This window comes from Solanum lycopersicum, chromosome 7 (assembly GCF_036512215.1).
Source record: "Solanum lycopersicum chromosome 7, SLM_r2.1".
Lineage (NCBI taxonomy): Eukaryota > Viridiplantae > Streptophyta > Magnoliopsida > Solanales > Solanaceae > Solanum > Solanum lycopersicum.
Window position 1 is genome coordinate 3,182,219 of NC_090806.1, and position 16,608 is coordinate 3,198,826.

The window sequence follows — 16,608 nt, forward strand, 5'->3', positions numbered from 1 at the left end:
GCGGTATTGACATTGTGTTTGAGTTTCTATGCTAAAATAATTAATTTGGAAAGGTTTTCGAGTTTGAATTTCTATGTTGAAAATGACCAATTAGCATAGGTTTTAAGTTCAATTTTTTATGCTAAAAACAATCAATTGAGAGAAATCTTGAGCTCGAGTTTTCTATGTTGAAAATAATCAACTAAGAGAGGATTCATGTTCGAGTTTCTATGCTAAAAATAATCAATTAATTTCGAGTTTGAGTTTCTAAGTTGAAAATAACCAATTAGGGAGAGGATTCAGGTTTTTAGGTGCAGTGCTAAAAACAATCAATCATGAAAAGTCTCGAGTTCGAGTTTGTATGTTGAAAATAACAAGCAAGAAGGGGATTCAGGTTCGAGTTTCTGTACTAAAAACGATCAATTAGTTTCGAGTTTGAATTTTTAAATTGAAAATAACCAATTAAGGAGAGGATTCAGGTTTGAGTACAATGTTATAAACAATCCATCAGGAGAGATCTCGAGCTCGATTTTCTATGTTGAAATAACCAGCAAGGAGTGGATTCATGTTCGAGTTTCTATGCTAAAAAATAATTAATTTTGAGTTTCTATGTTGAAAATAACCAATTAGGAGAGGTTTCAAGTTCGAGTTTCATGCTGAAAAAAGTCAATCATGAGATGTCTCGAGTTCAAGTTTCTATGATGAAAGTAACCAACTAGGAGAGATTTCATGTTCGAGTTTTTATGCTAAAAACAATCAATTATGTGAGATTTCGAATTTGAGTTTCTATGTTGAAAATAACCAATTAAGAGAGGTTTTAGGTTCGAGTTCTATGTAAACAATGATTAATTAGGGAGGTCTCAAGTTCGAGTTCCTTTGCGAAAGAGAGATCTAAAGAATGAACTTATAGCGGTTAGAGTTTGTTACTAAATAATACTCCTTCCGTCTCATATCAGTTGATCATCTATCTAAAAGTAGTTATCTCATACTATTAGTTGATTACCTAACTAATCATGAAAACATTAATTAAATCTTTCCTATATTACCCTTGAAGATAATTCTTTTTCAAAGTGTCCATTTTTTTTGTAAAATTCTTAAATAATTTTCTAAAAGGGTGATTTAGTAAAATCATCTTCTTATTTATGATTTCTTAAAACACGTGTAAAATGAAAAATGATCAACAAATACGAAATGGAGGCAATAACTATTTGGCATTTTGAGCATATAAAAAAAATTCAAAGATTATTTTTTAAAAAGTCTTGTTTGCCCAATAGATAATTAGATTAATTAAAGGTTATATGAGTATAAAACGTTAAATAAAAGAAATTAAAATTTCAATATGAATATCATACACTGAATAAAAAGTTATATTATATATATGCAATGAAAGAATAAATGCGATCAATATTGCTAGAAATTTCAAGTTTTAATTTTGAATATTGCAATTTTTATTTATTTAGGTCCATTTTATTTTATTTTTTGCTTAAATAAGTACTTTATATAGTGAACAATCAAAAATTTTGATATAAATATCTAACATTAAATTGAAATTTTATTAAAAATTATCGAATATGGAATGAAAAATAAAAGAAAAGGAATAACTTAGGCACTATGGAGGGTCCAAAATAAATTTGGTGAATATGTTTTTTTAACTTTTTTGAGAATTTTCTTTAAGAAAGTACAACAAAAGTTGTCTTCAATGGAGATTCTATTTTTTGAAGAAAAAAAAAACAAAAAGTGCTTCAAACAAACATTTAATATTCTTTCTTTTTAGGGATATTAGCACTTTTAATCGTTCAAATATTAATAAATTTAAGTTTTGATTTGTGTAATTTTTACTAAGCATTTCGTAACATTTACGATGAATAAAAATTCAAATAAGATCGACAGATTTCTAGATTGACAAATCTCTAAAAATGAGATGAATATAGTATTTTAGGTGAATCTCATATCGAAATGAAAATGGAATATAACTTTTATAAGATACAATTAAAATTCACATGGTACATGTGTTTTTACGTATCAATATGATATAACTTGAAAGACAAATTCATTTGAATTAACTTAAAAGCGAATAATAATAAATTTTCTTAATTCTTTTTGTCAATGAAAAGCATAACAAATCTGGAATACTAAGCCAAATAGACAATCAATATGAAGCATTAACATAAAAAATAAAAAAATAAAAAACTTTGAAGACTATATGTATATATATCCTCTATATTATTGATATATGTGTATTACTATGTGTAAAAATATGTTGTAGTTGTACTATGTATTTTAATATTAATTAGTATTTTACTTCTTTTTTGGTTTTTTATTATTTCTCATTTGGCTTTTAAAACTCGTACTAAAATTTCGATTAAATAAAATTGAGTATTGTAAGATCTATTCGAAGATGGCACGCCTAATCGAATATTTTGGAAATGTTTTTATATAGTACATCATCTTCAACATACTTATTCAAAAACAATTATTTATTGATAAAATTAAATCAATTTCAATACTAAAAAGTGCTTTTAATATTGTATACTTATCAGTTACGCTACAATAAAAATAATTTTTAGCAGCATTAAATATTGACACCAATAAAGAGTGTTAAAGTTTTTACCGATACTAATTAAGTGTCATTAAAACCAACGTCGCTAAAGGCTCTAGAGACATATACAAAAAGTGATAATTACCGCTAAAAATACATATTTAGCGACAATTAAGAATTGAATGCACTGATTGACTTAATCATATAGTAGTGCCATCAAATGTACAATTAATAAAGCTTTTGTGTGACATGCTGGTTTATATTTTAATATAACTAAATAGTCGTTCAATTTCATCTCAGTTTACATGATAATATTTGAATTTAGCAAGTTAAGTAAAAAAGATTAATCGTAATTTTTTTATACCTTTTAAATGATTTAAATTATTAATTATTATTTCACTTACGACATTTTTACATAATTGTCAAAACTACATATATTATTTTTCAAATTTAAAAATGCTAATAATTACATTTCGAATAATGCCCAGATATTCCAAAAGAAAAACTTTAATTATTGAAGTATGTTCATTTATTATGTAATATGTTTTTCAAAACTCAAAAGTGATTCCATTGTTACACTTTTATGATGTGTGTATTGTGCTTTTGTGCCTATAATATACTAAGAGCATATGATTCCTCTTGTTGGTCATAAATATACAAAATAATGAGACATATAATTATATTTCAAAGTAGAGGGATACACTATTTTTATTTATAAAAAAAAAAAATAAAAAAAAATCGTAGATTTATTTTTTAGATTTTTATTATTAACTTACTGAGTACACTTCTGGAATTAGTCTTTTTATAAATTTATTTAAAAAGAAACAAAGAGAAGCGAATGAAAATGATAATTAAATCGTGATTTGTTATAGTATTAAATCAGTTTTTAAAAATAGATGCGAAGGCATATTATGTGAAATGAATAAAAATGTTCTATGTTTAATGTTTGATCCATAAATGTCTTTACTGTTAATACTTGATCCAAAATTACTTTTATTGGACCAAAATATTAGACGCAATTTTTATTTTTTTGGGACCAAATTATAAATGAAGGATATTTTTGTTCACTTAGATTAAGGGTAATTTTTACCCTTTTCCAAAAATTAATTGATTAAAAATATTTAAATCAACAAGGGACATCGATACATATTGACAAATAAATATAATTTCGAGTGCTACCAACGAGGATTGTAATAAAATGATAAGTATTCCTTAAACACTCTTAATCAGAGATCTCGAAATTAACTTTTGAGTACCCCTTGTTATGGAGTCACCTTTGCCAGGGAGATTAAAGTAAGATTCTCCTTAATTAGTCGCTTATTGGGAAAAAAGATATTTAACGTAATAATCTTTTTATCAAACAAAATAATTATGTAAATTAAAGTCAACATTGTAAGAGCAACTTTAAGGCTACCAAAATGAAGTACAAATATTAAAATACAAAGTACAACACATATATGCATAGTGCATATATTGTAAGTAGTTAAACATTACTCTTGCATTATTAATAATATATCTCTAACTATTATGTTCATCAAATCGCAAACACAATAAGTTAGTCCAAAAAAAATAATATTGCTAAAAAGAATGAAATTGTTTCGTTGATGACAATTATGATGATGCTAATTTTGATCTCTAATTCAAAATTAGTATATAGTAAATTGGATGAATATTGTTTTAAGGAGTGTATTAGAGGATGTCAAGGTCAAAAAAACCACAATTATTATTTAGTTTGTGAAAAAATATGTGAGGATCATGGTCAAATATTGAACTATTGCAATCTTGATTGTTCAATTAATAAATTTTCAAGTCTAGTTAAAGATATCTTCTTCTTCTTTTCCAACTTCTCTTTCATTACAATTTTTATAATTGAGGATTTATCGAAAACAGGTTTCTATCCCAACAACGATAAGGATATGATCTACATATATCTTATTCTTTTCAGATCATTACTTGTGAAATTACACGATTGTTTATGTATGTTATTTTTATTGATTTAGGGTTTTGTTAGATTGTTTTTATGTATGTTGTTATTATAAATTTTATTCAAGTCATTTGTTCTCACACCACAAGATCGATTAAGAATAAACTCAACATATAGGGTTCAATTGAAAGATCGATTTTATGTTGTCGATCCATTACAGATGTTTGTTTGGGCATATGATCCTTTTCTAAAGAGATCAGATCAGATATTCATCACCAAAAAGACTTTATTCTTGCAGTTCGAATTTAAGATTTTTAATTAGAGATGAAGTAATATTTACTACTCTACCACAATTGTTGATGTTTAAAATCATATATTTTTATTATTATTATTATTATTTAATTTTCCTCCCTTTTTACTACTAACTTATTTATTTTATATAGTTATATTCATGATTGTTCCAATAATGACTGCAAGAATTAGAGCTTAATTAGAGGATATAATCTTCAAAGTTTTATTTTATAATTATAGTTTTTGTAAAACAAAAGCTAGTCAATGAAATTATAGTCAACATTTCAATAGTACAAGTTTATCTAAACTATATATTAGATTAATATTCATAATTTCTTTTATTTTATTTTTGTAAAATGAATTAAGAAATGTAGACCAAAGAAATATAATTTTGAATTAGTCAAATAAGTAAATACTAAACACTAAATACTTTTTTAATAAAATTAAATGTAATCTCTTCCTTAGTAAAGTAGACAAATCTAATTATTTACACTTATAATATTAATGACCTGTTAATTTTTTTTTAATATAAGAAGTACCATTTGATCATCAAATCACAAAACAATAAATTAATTCAAAATAAAATATGGCTAAAAACAAATGTAATCACTCAAAAGAAGAATGAATTGATAAGAATAAACATGACTGGGGTCGAAAGATCATTTTAATATCGATCCATTCACTTTGGGGTTCTCTCATTAATTTAAATTTGCGCTTAAAATATAAGAGATTTTTATACGGTTATTTTCTTCACGCTTTTTTATAATAAAAAAAAGTAGTAACTATTAATTTGATATATGATACATTCACTTTGGGGTTCTCTGATTAATTTGAATTTACGTCAGAAAGTTAAATTTTTTAGGGTAAAATATTCTTAATTACTAAAGATGGCTTTATTTTTTATGCTAGAACTTGAGATTTCTAATTTAAAATGAAAGAGTATTTCTCACTCTATTACAAATATTGATGGTTAAAATCGTTTTTTCTAAAAAAAATTTTTTTTGATTAAAATAGATATTAAAGTATTTTCAAATAGTACAAGTTCATCTATACTATTTATTAGATTAATCTTCACAATTTATTTTTTTATTTTGCTAAAATAAATTTAAAAAGTTGAAGTGTCATTTTGAAGTTAAGAAAATATAATAAATGGAAATTTTAATTAAACCATGATTTTTATAGTATTAAATCATTAAGAATATAAAAAAAATTGTAAGTAGAGCTATTAGCAGTTCAAACTCATTTTTGCAAATGAAAAAATTAATCTATGAAACTATTGTTACATTAATATTAAAAGAAAAAACTTTTTTTTTAAAAAAAATAAATTAAGAAAAGTTGAAGTGGCATTTTGAAGTTAGAAAATATCATAAAATGAAAATTTTAATTTAACTGTAATTCTTTATAATGTTATAAATTCATTAAAATTACAGAAAATTCCATAAATAGCACATTCACCATTCATTCATATATATAATATTTTTAAAAATATATAAATATTTATATACATGATTTTAAAGTTCTATATCAATTCGTCCGATAGGTATGTGAATTGAGACGATTTATTTCATATTCGAGACATTTAATTAAGACGGACCATTCACTCCAATGACAAATCTTCTCTTTTAAGTCTTAAGTAAATAAACCAAATTATTCAAATCTAGCTACATTAAATTTATTTATTTTTCAAATAATCTATATTGTATAACAGATTTATTGCTCCTACAAAATATGTCAATTGTTTTTTGTTTTTTTTTTTTGGTTTCCCACGTACCCAATGTCCAGAGCTCACATTGAAGCTCTGACTAAATTCAGATCGTGCACTGCAGGGCTAATCCGGGAGTGGTGCTCCCAACAGAATTTTCTCCATACCCAAGGCTCGAACCCGAGACCTCTGGTTAAGGTTTCAGTATATATATATTCTTTAATTTCCAACAAATTTGTTGATCTTAAAAATATGTCAACTATTTTAATATCCTAAAATAATCATGTGATGATATGTATATACCAAAGTTATTGCTTTTCCAAATATATCAACTATTTTAAATATATCCTTTAATTTCCACATATGTATAAATAATAGTAATAGATTTGATGCTCTTACAAATATATTTACTGCTTAAAATATCCTTTAATTCTCATATATATGATATATATATATACCAAAAAAAGTCAATTATTTTAAATATATTTAATTCAATTTCCATATAAGAAGATAGTGGTAATTTAATGCAAGATCAACAACACAACTATATAAGTCAAATATAATTAATGACTCAAAATATAATATATTATAAGGCACCCAAAAACATAAAGTTAGTTAACCAAAAAAAAATATGGCAAATATTATTTCATTTATGAAATTAATGTTAATGCTTATTTTGATCTCTAATTCACAATTTGTTAATTGTAAATTGGATAAAAAATGTTTTAGGGATTGTATTAAAGCATGTTTCCAAAATCCTGGGTGTTATATATCATGTGCAAAAGAATGTCAAGTTTCTTCTCTTAATTATAATGTTTTTTCTACAATGGATTATTGCAATCTTGGTTGTTCAATTGATAAGTGTGCAAGTTTAATCAAAGGTAACTTTTTCTTTTTCTTTGTTTCGAATAAATTTTTACGATGCGTTACAAATGTTCTTTTATATGGTTATTTAAAAAAAGATTCATAAGTAGAATATATGAAATTTTTATTTGGTAATTTTTTTCTAGTCGAGTCGTAACTGGTCATAGAAAATCATTTTCTACTTGGGATTAATGTGTGGCGTGTTATAAATGTTTTTTTAGTTATATATATGGTTATTTAAAAGAAGATTCATAAGGAGAATGTATGAGATTTTTATTTGGTAATTTTTTTCTAGTCGAGTCGTAACTGGTCATAGAAAATCATTTTCTCCTTGAGATTAATGTGTGGCGTGTCATTTCTTTCTCTCGTATAGATCTTAGAGATTTTCTAATATTTGAGGAGATTATGTTTTAGGATTAGTTATAAATGTTTGATGATAGAGGTGAATCTATAGTATTAAATGCACTTCATCCGATTTCAGTATTTTTTTATTCAACTTTGTAGTTGTTTTAAGAAATTAGTGAATATTTCGCTTAGAGTTCAGTTATCTTTTTATTTTTTTCATGTTATTAATGAACATGTTAGATTATGCTAAAAAGATTTTTTTTGAGTAAATTGAAAATTTTTATGAGAAATAGTAAATTATGGTACGTTTTCTTGAAGGACAACTTTATAAAGGTTATATTTACAAAATTTATAAGAAAATTGGATCAAAATTTGATTATTAACATAAATAAATCCTTAATTTGATATCATTATAGAAATTCATAAACTTCAAGTTTTAGATTTATCTATGAATCAATTAGTCATTTTCGTATATTTAAATCGTAACGGAACATATTTTGATTTTTTTCTTTTTATCTTTATTGTTATTATTTTCTTTTTCCTTTCAAATTCAGTAATATATTTATTTTGTACAGATGACAAACAATGGAAAGGATGCATGAAGGATTGTTTTGGCGATTATTGCAAAATTGGAGCTTAAAAGATAAATTAGAAAATTAATTAATTAATTAATGTGATATCATTAATTAATGTTGTGAATGAAAAAGTAATCATAATGTCTATCTTTTCTATATAATAAATATAGGTGTTTTTCTTGAATCTCTATTTTAAAAAACTAATTGAAAGATAATATTTCTGTTTTATATTAAGTAAAATGTTGATTTCGTTGTTTATTATTTTAAATTCATAAAGTTTAAATCATGAATTTTTTTTATTTAGTGAATTAAAACTAATTCTTATTTTCGAAACTCAAAATTGAAGCTTCGGGTTGAGGGAGAGGAATCTCATAGGTACAAAGTAGAAAAGAAAAAAAGAATCTCTGATTGGAATAATTTTTTAGATCGCAAATTTATCGAAATTGGATTTGTAAAAAGAAACAAAAGTTGGTGAAAGGGTAGGATCAGTCAATAGGTTAATAACTAGGCAATAAATGGCTAACAAGACAAATTAACATAACTAGCCATTTGCAGAAAAAAGAAAAAACAGATAAATATAGGGAAACTTTAACTTATAGCCATTTACAAATAGCCTAATTATTCTTCATAGCTATAGTTTGATAATTATAATACGTAGCTACATATATCGAGGAGAGAGGCGAGCGAGACTGGGAGAGAGATGACAGAGGCAAGAGAGAGGGGGGAAAGAGTGGGAGAAAGGTGAATTATATATGTATATCAGTTAGATAATTGTATATTTTACATATGTATTTGTATATATGGCAAGCAAGATCATGAGAGGGAGGAGAGAGGCTAGCGAGACAGGGAGATGGAGGATAGAGGCGAACGACATTGGGAGAGGGAGGAGAGAGGCGAGTGAGAGAGGGAAGATAGTGAAAGAGAGGTGAATTGTATATGTATATAATTGTATAATATACATATGCATTTGTATATATGGCAAGCGAGATTGGAAGAGCGAGGAGAGAGACGAGTGAAATTGGGAGAGGGAGGAGAGAGGCGAACGAGAGAGGTCAGAGAATGGGAGAGAGATGAATTGTATATGTATATAGGTTAAATAATTGTATATTATACATATGTATTTGTATATTCTGGCTAATTATACATATAAAAACGTAAGTAATTATACAAACTTGAAGTCAATCCACATAATTAATGTATAATGTTAGTCATGAACGGTAATTATAGCAAACTATAGCTATGATGAGTAATTAAATAATATATATTTGCTTTATTACGTAATTTTTCCATAAATATATGATATATGCATATTAGTGTATACAATATACTTAATGATTTACAATCTAGCCACATTTACTTAATTTTTATTTCAAATAATCTATATTGTATAACAGATTTATCGCTCCTACAAAAATGTCAATTGTTTCAATATATATGTTGATCTTAGAAATATGTCAACTAAAGTTATTGCTTTTACAAATATATCAACTATTTTTGATATATATCCTTTAATTTCCACACATATATAAAAATAATAATAGATTTGATGGTCTTACAAAAATGTTGACTGTACAAATAAATATCGTATAATTTTCATATATATGATACATAACATAAAAAAAAGTCAATTATTTTAAATATATTTGATTTAATATACATATAAGAAGATATTGATAATCTAATAAAAGATCAAACAACAACTATATAAGTCACACATAATGACTCAAATCTATTTATTATAAGGCACCCAAAAACATAAAGTGAGAACAATTAAGTTAACCAAAAAAATATGGCAAATATTATTTCATTTATGAAATTAATAATATGATTCTCACTTTGATCTCTAATTCACAATTCTTCTCTTAATAATGTTTTGTCTCCAATGGATTATTGCAATCTTGGTTGTTCAATAGACAAGTGTGCAAGTTTAATCAAAGGTACATTTTTAAAAAAAGTTTAAGTAGATCTTTATGACGCGTTATAAATGTTCTTTTAGTTATATATATGGTCTTTTTAAAGAAGATTGGTAAATAGAATGTGTAAGATCTTTATCTGATCATTTTTTTTCTAGTTGGATTGTAACTGGTCATAGAAGATAATTTTTTTTGGAATTAACGTGTGTCGTGTCATTTTTCTTTCTCTTATACAGATCTTTAAGAATTTCAATATTATAGATGTTATTTTGGTTATATGATAGGGACAAATCTTTAGTATTAGGTACGATTTATCTGAGTTTAGTACTTTTATTTAAATATTATATTTATTTGAGAAATTCATGAATATTTATCGTTAAATTCAATTGATTAATGAACCTTTTAGACCACACAAAAAAAAGATTTCTTTTGAATAAATTGAAAAATCTTATGAGAAATATTAGTATATTACGATATGTTGTTTCTAAAGGTTATATTTACACAATTTATAAGAAAATTGGGTTAGAATCTAATTATTGGCCTAGAAATCGAATAGTAACATAAATAAATCCTTAATTTGATATTGTTTTAGAAATTCATAACCTTCAAGTTTTAGATTTGTCTATGAGTGGATTAGTCATTTTCGTTTATTCAAATCGTAACTAATCATATTTTGAAATTATATTTTATCTTTACTGTTATTATTTTGTTTCTTTCAAATTCATTAACATATTTATTTTGTACAGATGACAAACAATGGAAAGGATGCATTAAGGATTGTTTTGGCGATTATTGCAAAATTGGAGCTTAGATGATAAATTAGAATATTATTAATTAATTAATTAATTAATTAATGTTATATCATTAATTAATGTTGTGAATGAAAAAGTAATCATAATGTCATCTTTTTTATATAATTGATGTTTTCCTTTGAATTTCTAATTAAATTAATTAGAAGATAATATTCTCTTTCTATTTTAAGTAAATGTTGATTTCACTCTTTCATTATTTTGAATTCACAAAATATAAATTCTGCATCCTTTTCTAACTAGTGAATTAAAATTGATTCTTTGTTTTCAAGATTCAAATTCGAAGCCTCTGATTAAGGGGGGGGGGGGGGGGGGGGGCCTATGGGTTCGGACAAACTCAATAACTTTTCTGTAAATTTTGTATTTGTATTAGAAAATTAAATAAATATATATGTATATTAACTCGTAAACCCTAAAAAGAATTAATTGACAACGTAGCGATAAGGAAGATATCGTGGAAAGCAACAATTGCGTTGCGGCCTTGAATCTCACTATCAACAAAAAAAATCCTTTATTTTAATTTTTTTAAATCTTCACTCTGTCTCTGAACTTAGTCAATAGATTACTAACCAACAAATGGCTAAAATAAGAGAAATTAACTTAATTAGTCGTCCGCAGAACGATAAATATATGATATATGTATAATTAGTGTATACAATATACATATATTGAATAGCAAATAACTAGTAACTATAAATATTTTTGATCGAGCGATCAAATACGTAACTTCCCCTAAAGATAACTAAACCATAAACAAAAAAATAAATTTTACTCATAAGATTATTTCTTCTTTGTTTTTAACTAAAAGGTCCTCTTTAATTTTACCAAGTCTATTCACTACATCTTTCATATTTACCCTCTCTTCTTGTCTTTCTTTTGTACATTCCAAAGCCAACTCCAACATATTAAATATGCAAATCTCATGATTTTCTCCAAAGAAAATATTTTCATCAACAATTGTCTTCAAAGAAGTTGGAAATGATTCAATTACCCATTGCCTCAAGTTCATGTTTTCATTGAAAAGTTCATTTGTTGGTCTTCTTCTTGTCAATATCTCTATTAACATTATGCCGTAACTATAAACATCACCACTCGTGGACACTATTCCCTCCGAGCCATACTCTAAAAACACACACAGAAAAAAAAAGGAAATTAATATGTTATAACGAGTTTAATATAATGATAGTGTAAAAAGCTTCTATACTATCAGTAGATACAAGTTAAATTCAGTTGATTCTACCCTAGTCTATAAGGGGTAGACTTTTCTTAGTTCAAGTTATTTTTTGAGTGGGGTCCACAATAGAGTTCATGTCACCACGATCTATATGAAAGGGCAGTTTAGTTGATACAACCAATAAGGGGCAAAGATAAGCCCTTTTGCTACTTAGAAAAGCGAACGGCGAGCTCAAAGGTTCAAGACTTAGCCGAGCATTAATGAAGCTAGATTCGTGCAAAGTAAGCAGCACCGAAGTCACCTTAATTGGCCAATATTCTATTTTTCAGAGAGAAGAATGACCGAAAATATGCCTTATATTAGGAAGAGTAGTCAGAGAAGAATTGTTTACCTGGTGCAATGTAGCCAATGGTGCCCAATGTGTTAGTTTGTGCCATGGAGTTGTTTTCACCTAAAATCTTTGAAATGCCAAAATCACCAACATGTGCCACCATGTCACCATCTAATAAAACATTTTGAGGCTTTAAGTCACAATGGACTATAGGTGTATCATAACCATAGTGAAGATATTCCAATGCCATTGCAACATCAAGCATTATGCTAACTCTTTGAAACATGTCTAAGACTTGATGTTCCTTATCATACAACCAACTTTCAAGGCTTCCATTTGGCATATACTCGAGAACGATGGCTCTAACGTATTGATTGGAACATGTAGTGATCACCTTAACAAGATTTCTATGTTTAATGCTTCTCATCACTTGACATTCAGTATCAAACCTCTTGCATCCTTCCTCATTTAGCATATTTAGAACCTTTATCGCGACTGTAGTTCCATTAGCTAATATGCCCTTGTAAACAGAACCAGAACCTCCTGAACCAATCATGTTAGAGCCACTGAAACTATCCGTTGCTTGTTGAAGTTCACGGTATGTGATCAACTGGTGTGTTGTGATTTCTGTTAACTCTTGATCATGTTCTTGAAGTTTTGTTCTTCTTGATCTTCGCTTAATCCATATGAACAGAACAAGTAGTATGAGGAGAATTGATGCAATCACAGGAATGACAACTACTAGCACATGTTTCTTAGACTTTGATCGTTTCGTTGCACTATTCATAGCACATTGAGAAACTTCTGTTATAGGTTTTCCACATAAACCTCTATTTCCAACAAAAGATTGAGAAGAAGAGTTTGCAAACACACCACTAGTAGGTATTTCACCTTCTAAATGGTTGTAGGAAAAATTGATTTCTTTAAGGAACTGAAGGTTTTCCAAGGACTTTGGGATGTTTCCTGATAACTCATTTGAAGATAAATCCAAGAACTCCAAGCTCAACAAACTGCCAAATGATGAAGGAATCACACTCCGTAACGAGTTGTTTGAGAGTGAAAGATACGTGAGGTCTATGAGGTTCCCGAATGTACTTGGTATCACACCGGAAAGTTGGTTGCTTGAAAAATCTATACCTTCAATAGATTTCAATTTTCCAATGTCAAGAGGAAGTTCCCCTTGTATTGAATTCCGCGTCACGTTTAGAAAAATCAGGCTGTCCATTTCCCATAGACTTGAAGGTAGGGTTGAGGTGAGCTTATTGAAACCAAATGAAAGCCTTTGCAGTCTAGTGAGCTTTCCAATGCAACTTGGAATAGCTCCAGAGAGCTCGTTTTCGTGTAGAAATGTGTCTCCCAAATTCACCAACTCACATATCTCCTCTGGAATTGAACCTTGTAGCTTGTTTCTGCTTAGATAAAGCCTCTGAAGTTGCTTTAACTCACCAATCTCTGGTGGAATGGTTCCTGTCAATTGGTTACCGTTCAAGACTAGCGATAACATGCTGCTCATATTCCCTACTCCTCTTGGAATTTGTCCATTTATCTGACCATTCTCTATGTTAAACATTTCTATAGTAGACGAAAGATTACTAACCGAATCAGGCAAGACGCCATTCAAGGGATTGTTAGCCAATATCAGAAACTGCAGCATCCTACAATCCACCAAAGAGTTCAAGAATCCAAGCTCTTGTTGTCCTGGTTCATTTGTAAGCTGATTACCACCAAGATTCAAGAACTCGAGCTGTCGTAGTTTTCCCAAATCACTTGGAACTATGCCTGTGAACAAGTTATATGACAGCTCCAGCTCAATGAGATTAGAAGCATTTGTGATATACATTGGGATTTCTCCTTCAAGTTGATTATTTGGCAAGAAAATCCCCTTAAGGTTTGGAAGTTGAAGTCCAAGAGTTGTTGGAATTCGCCCCGAGAGATTGTTATCACTGAAAGCAATGTACTCCAAAGAAGACATATTGAAGATAGATTCTGGTATTACACCAGTAAGATTATTGAAATCGAATCCCAACATCTTCAAGTTCGATAAATTTCCAAGTTCTCGAGGAATTGTACCAGTTATATGGTTGTTAACACAACCAAGATATTGAAAAGTGGATATATTACTCAATGAAAGTGGAATAGTACCACTTATTGCATTTTGAGTCACATAAAACCTCTCAAGCCTTGATAAACAACCAATATTTCTCGGAATTTGACCTGTTAAATTGTTGTAAGACAGAACAAGAGTTCTTAGCTTACTGAATTGGCACAGTCTTGAAGGAATCTCACCGATGATTCGATTATAACTAAGGTCTATAACTTCAAGATTCATCACACCCTTCATTTCATCAACCAAGAATGAACCAGAAAGACTATTGTTAACCAAATACACAGCACGTAACGATGACATGCTGAAGATCAATCCAGGGATAGAGCCTGAGAGTTGATTATGTGACAAGTCTAACTCAACAAGTTGGCTTAGATTACCAATCTCAGATGGAATTTTACCACTAAATCTATTTCCATCTAATCTCAATCTCCTTAACTTTGTAATGTTACCAACAAAAGAATGAACTGTTCCTTCTAGTTGATTGTTATGAACATCAATGACTTCTAAAAGAGGTAAGTTTACGAGTTCGTAAGGAAGAGTACCTTGAATGATGTTGTTACTAATGTTGAGTGTAGTAAGAAAGGATAAGTTAGCTATGGATGGTGAAATTTTGCCTTGAAGATTCATGTTTGGGAGATTTAAAGCTATGACTCTTTGGTTTTGTGGATTACAAGTGATACCAAACCAAGAACAAAATGAAGTGTTTGTAGTCCAATTCTTGTAAAGGAAAGAAGAGTTATCTGTAATGATGAGTTGTTTAAAAGATAACAAAGTTTCCATGTCTGTTGCATATAGGGAAAAAATTGATTCTTGAAAGACTAATAAGATAAGGAAAAGAACATAGCTTTTCTCCATCTTGAAAGACTTGATCAACTTCTAAAATGATTTAACGAATTCACTCGAGGATAAAGATATACTCTTCGAATTACAAGCATCGGACGAAAATAAGAAGGAGGAGACTAGAAAGTACTTATGTCAATATGTATAATAAACAAACTATTTATAAACAATTTGCAATAAAGGATGTGGTTGGAAGGATAGGTCGTGTATCCGTAATCAGAGGTGTTAATATCGTGCCTTAAATATGAAAAAGATCTTCATAAATAGTTCAACTTGAATAAATTTTATGCAACGTAAATTCGAATTAGTCAACCATGAGAAAGGTCTAAACTCCTATTTAAGTGTGAATATTATCAAGTCAAAATCATGGGCCAGCAAATATGCCAAAATTGAATAGGGTGGTGTAAATGTCAATATTAGTGTACTCTTTACAAATTAAAAATTCCATTTCTTGAATTTTAAAAAGAAAAGTTTGTAGAATACTATTTTTTTTCCAAGGGGAAAAGATAAACTTTTAAATTACTTATTATGTATAAATATCTAAAGTTATCTTTTAATAATATTCACCTTTCTTCCTGATAACAATTTTTTTTAAAAAAAAAGGGATAATGCACAACTATCCCCTCAACCTATGCCCGAAATCCCAGAGACACACTTATACTATACTAAGGTCCTATTACCCCCTGAACTTATTTTATAAGTAATTTTCTACCCCTTTTTAGCCTACGTGGCACTGGTTTGGAAAAAAAAGTCAACCATCGTTGGGCCCACAAGATAGTGCCACATAGGCCGAAAAGGGGTAAAAAATTATTAATAAAATAAGTTTAGGGGGATAATAGGACCTTAGCTAGCGTTTGGCCATAGATTTTCAAATATTCTTGACAAATATTATTTGAGTGAAAATTTGGGTGAAATTTCACCATGTGTTTGGCCATAAAATTTGGGAAATATATTTCACTTTTTTAGAAAAATATGATTTATACACACAAGTTTTAAAAACTATCAAAATTAACTAAAAGTTTGTATTACAAGTCAATGAATGTTCGTTACAACAATAACAAATAATGTCCATGACACTAAAGCAATGTGGTAATTTGGAGTGAGTGCAACAAAAATTATTTCATACATCGTGAAGTAGACAAAGTACGTGACTTTGTTACCTAAAGCCAAATTTTAATAATTTTCATCAACAATCATATCATTATTTAATATTCA

General features: G+C 27.9%; 1 protein-coding gene and 1 long non-coding RNA gene across 2 annotated transcripts; one reads left to right on the top strand and one right to left on the bottom strand.

The window, feature by feature from the left end:
- Positions 1-7,039: 7,039 nt before the first annotated feature.
- LOC104648146 (uncharacterized) lies at positions 7,040-8,403 on the top strand. The gene is made up of 2 exons (XR_742195.4): positions 7,040-7,316; positions 8,220-8,403. It is a non-coding gene; the product is annotated as an uncharacterized lncRNA (long non-coding RNA).
- Positions 8,404-11,536: 3,133 nt separating this feature from the next.
- On the bottom strand, positions 11,537-15,652 carry LOC101243723 (receptor kinase-like protein Xa21). The gene is made up of 2 exons (XM_004242632.5): positions 12,507-15,652; positions 11,537-12,063 (listed from the first exon to the last, which is right to left on the bottom strand). Exons 1-2 carry the CDS (start codon positions 15,406-15,408, stop codon positions 11,714-11,716), a joined length of 3,252 nt encoding a protein of 1,083 aa, XP_004242680.3. The 5' UTR covers positions 15,409-15,652; the 3' UTR covers positions 11,537-11,713.
- Positions 15,653-16,608: the final 956 nt, after the last annotated feature.

Coding starts and splice junctions, on each gene's coding strand:
- LOC101243723 (XM_004242632.5), bottom strand. CDS start 15,408: ATGGAGAAAAGCTATGTTCTTTTCCTTATCTTATTAGTCTTTCAAGAA. Junction 12,064..12,506: donor CATTGGCTACATTGCACCAG/GTAAACAATTCT, acceptor GTGTGTTTTTAG/AGTATGGCTCGGAGGGAATA.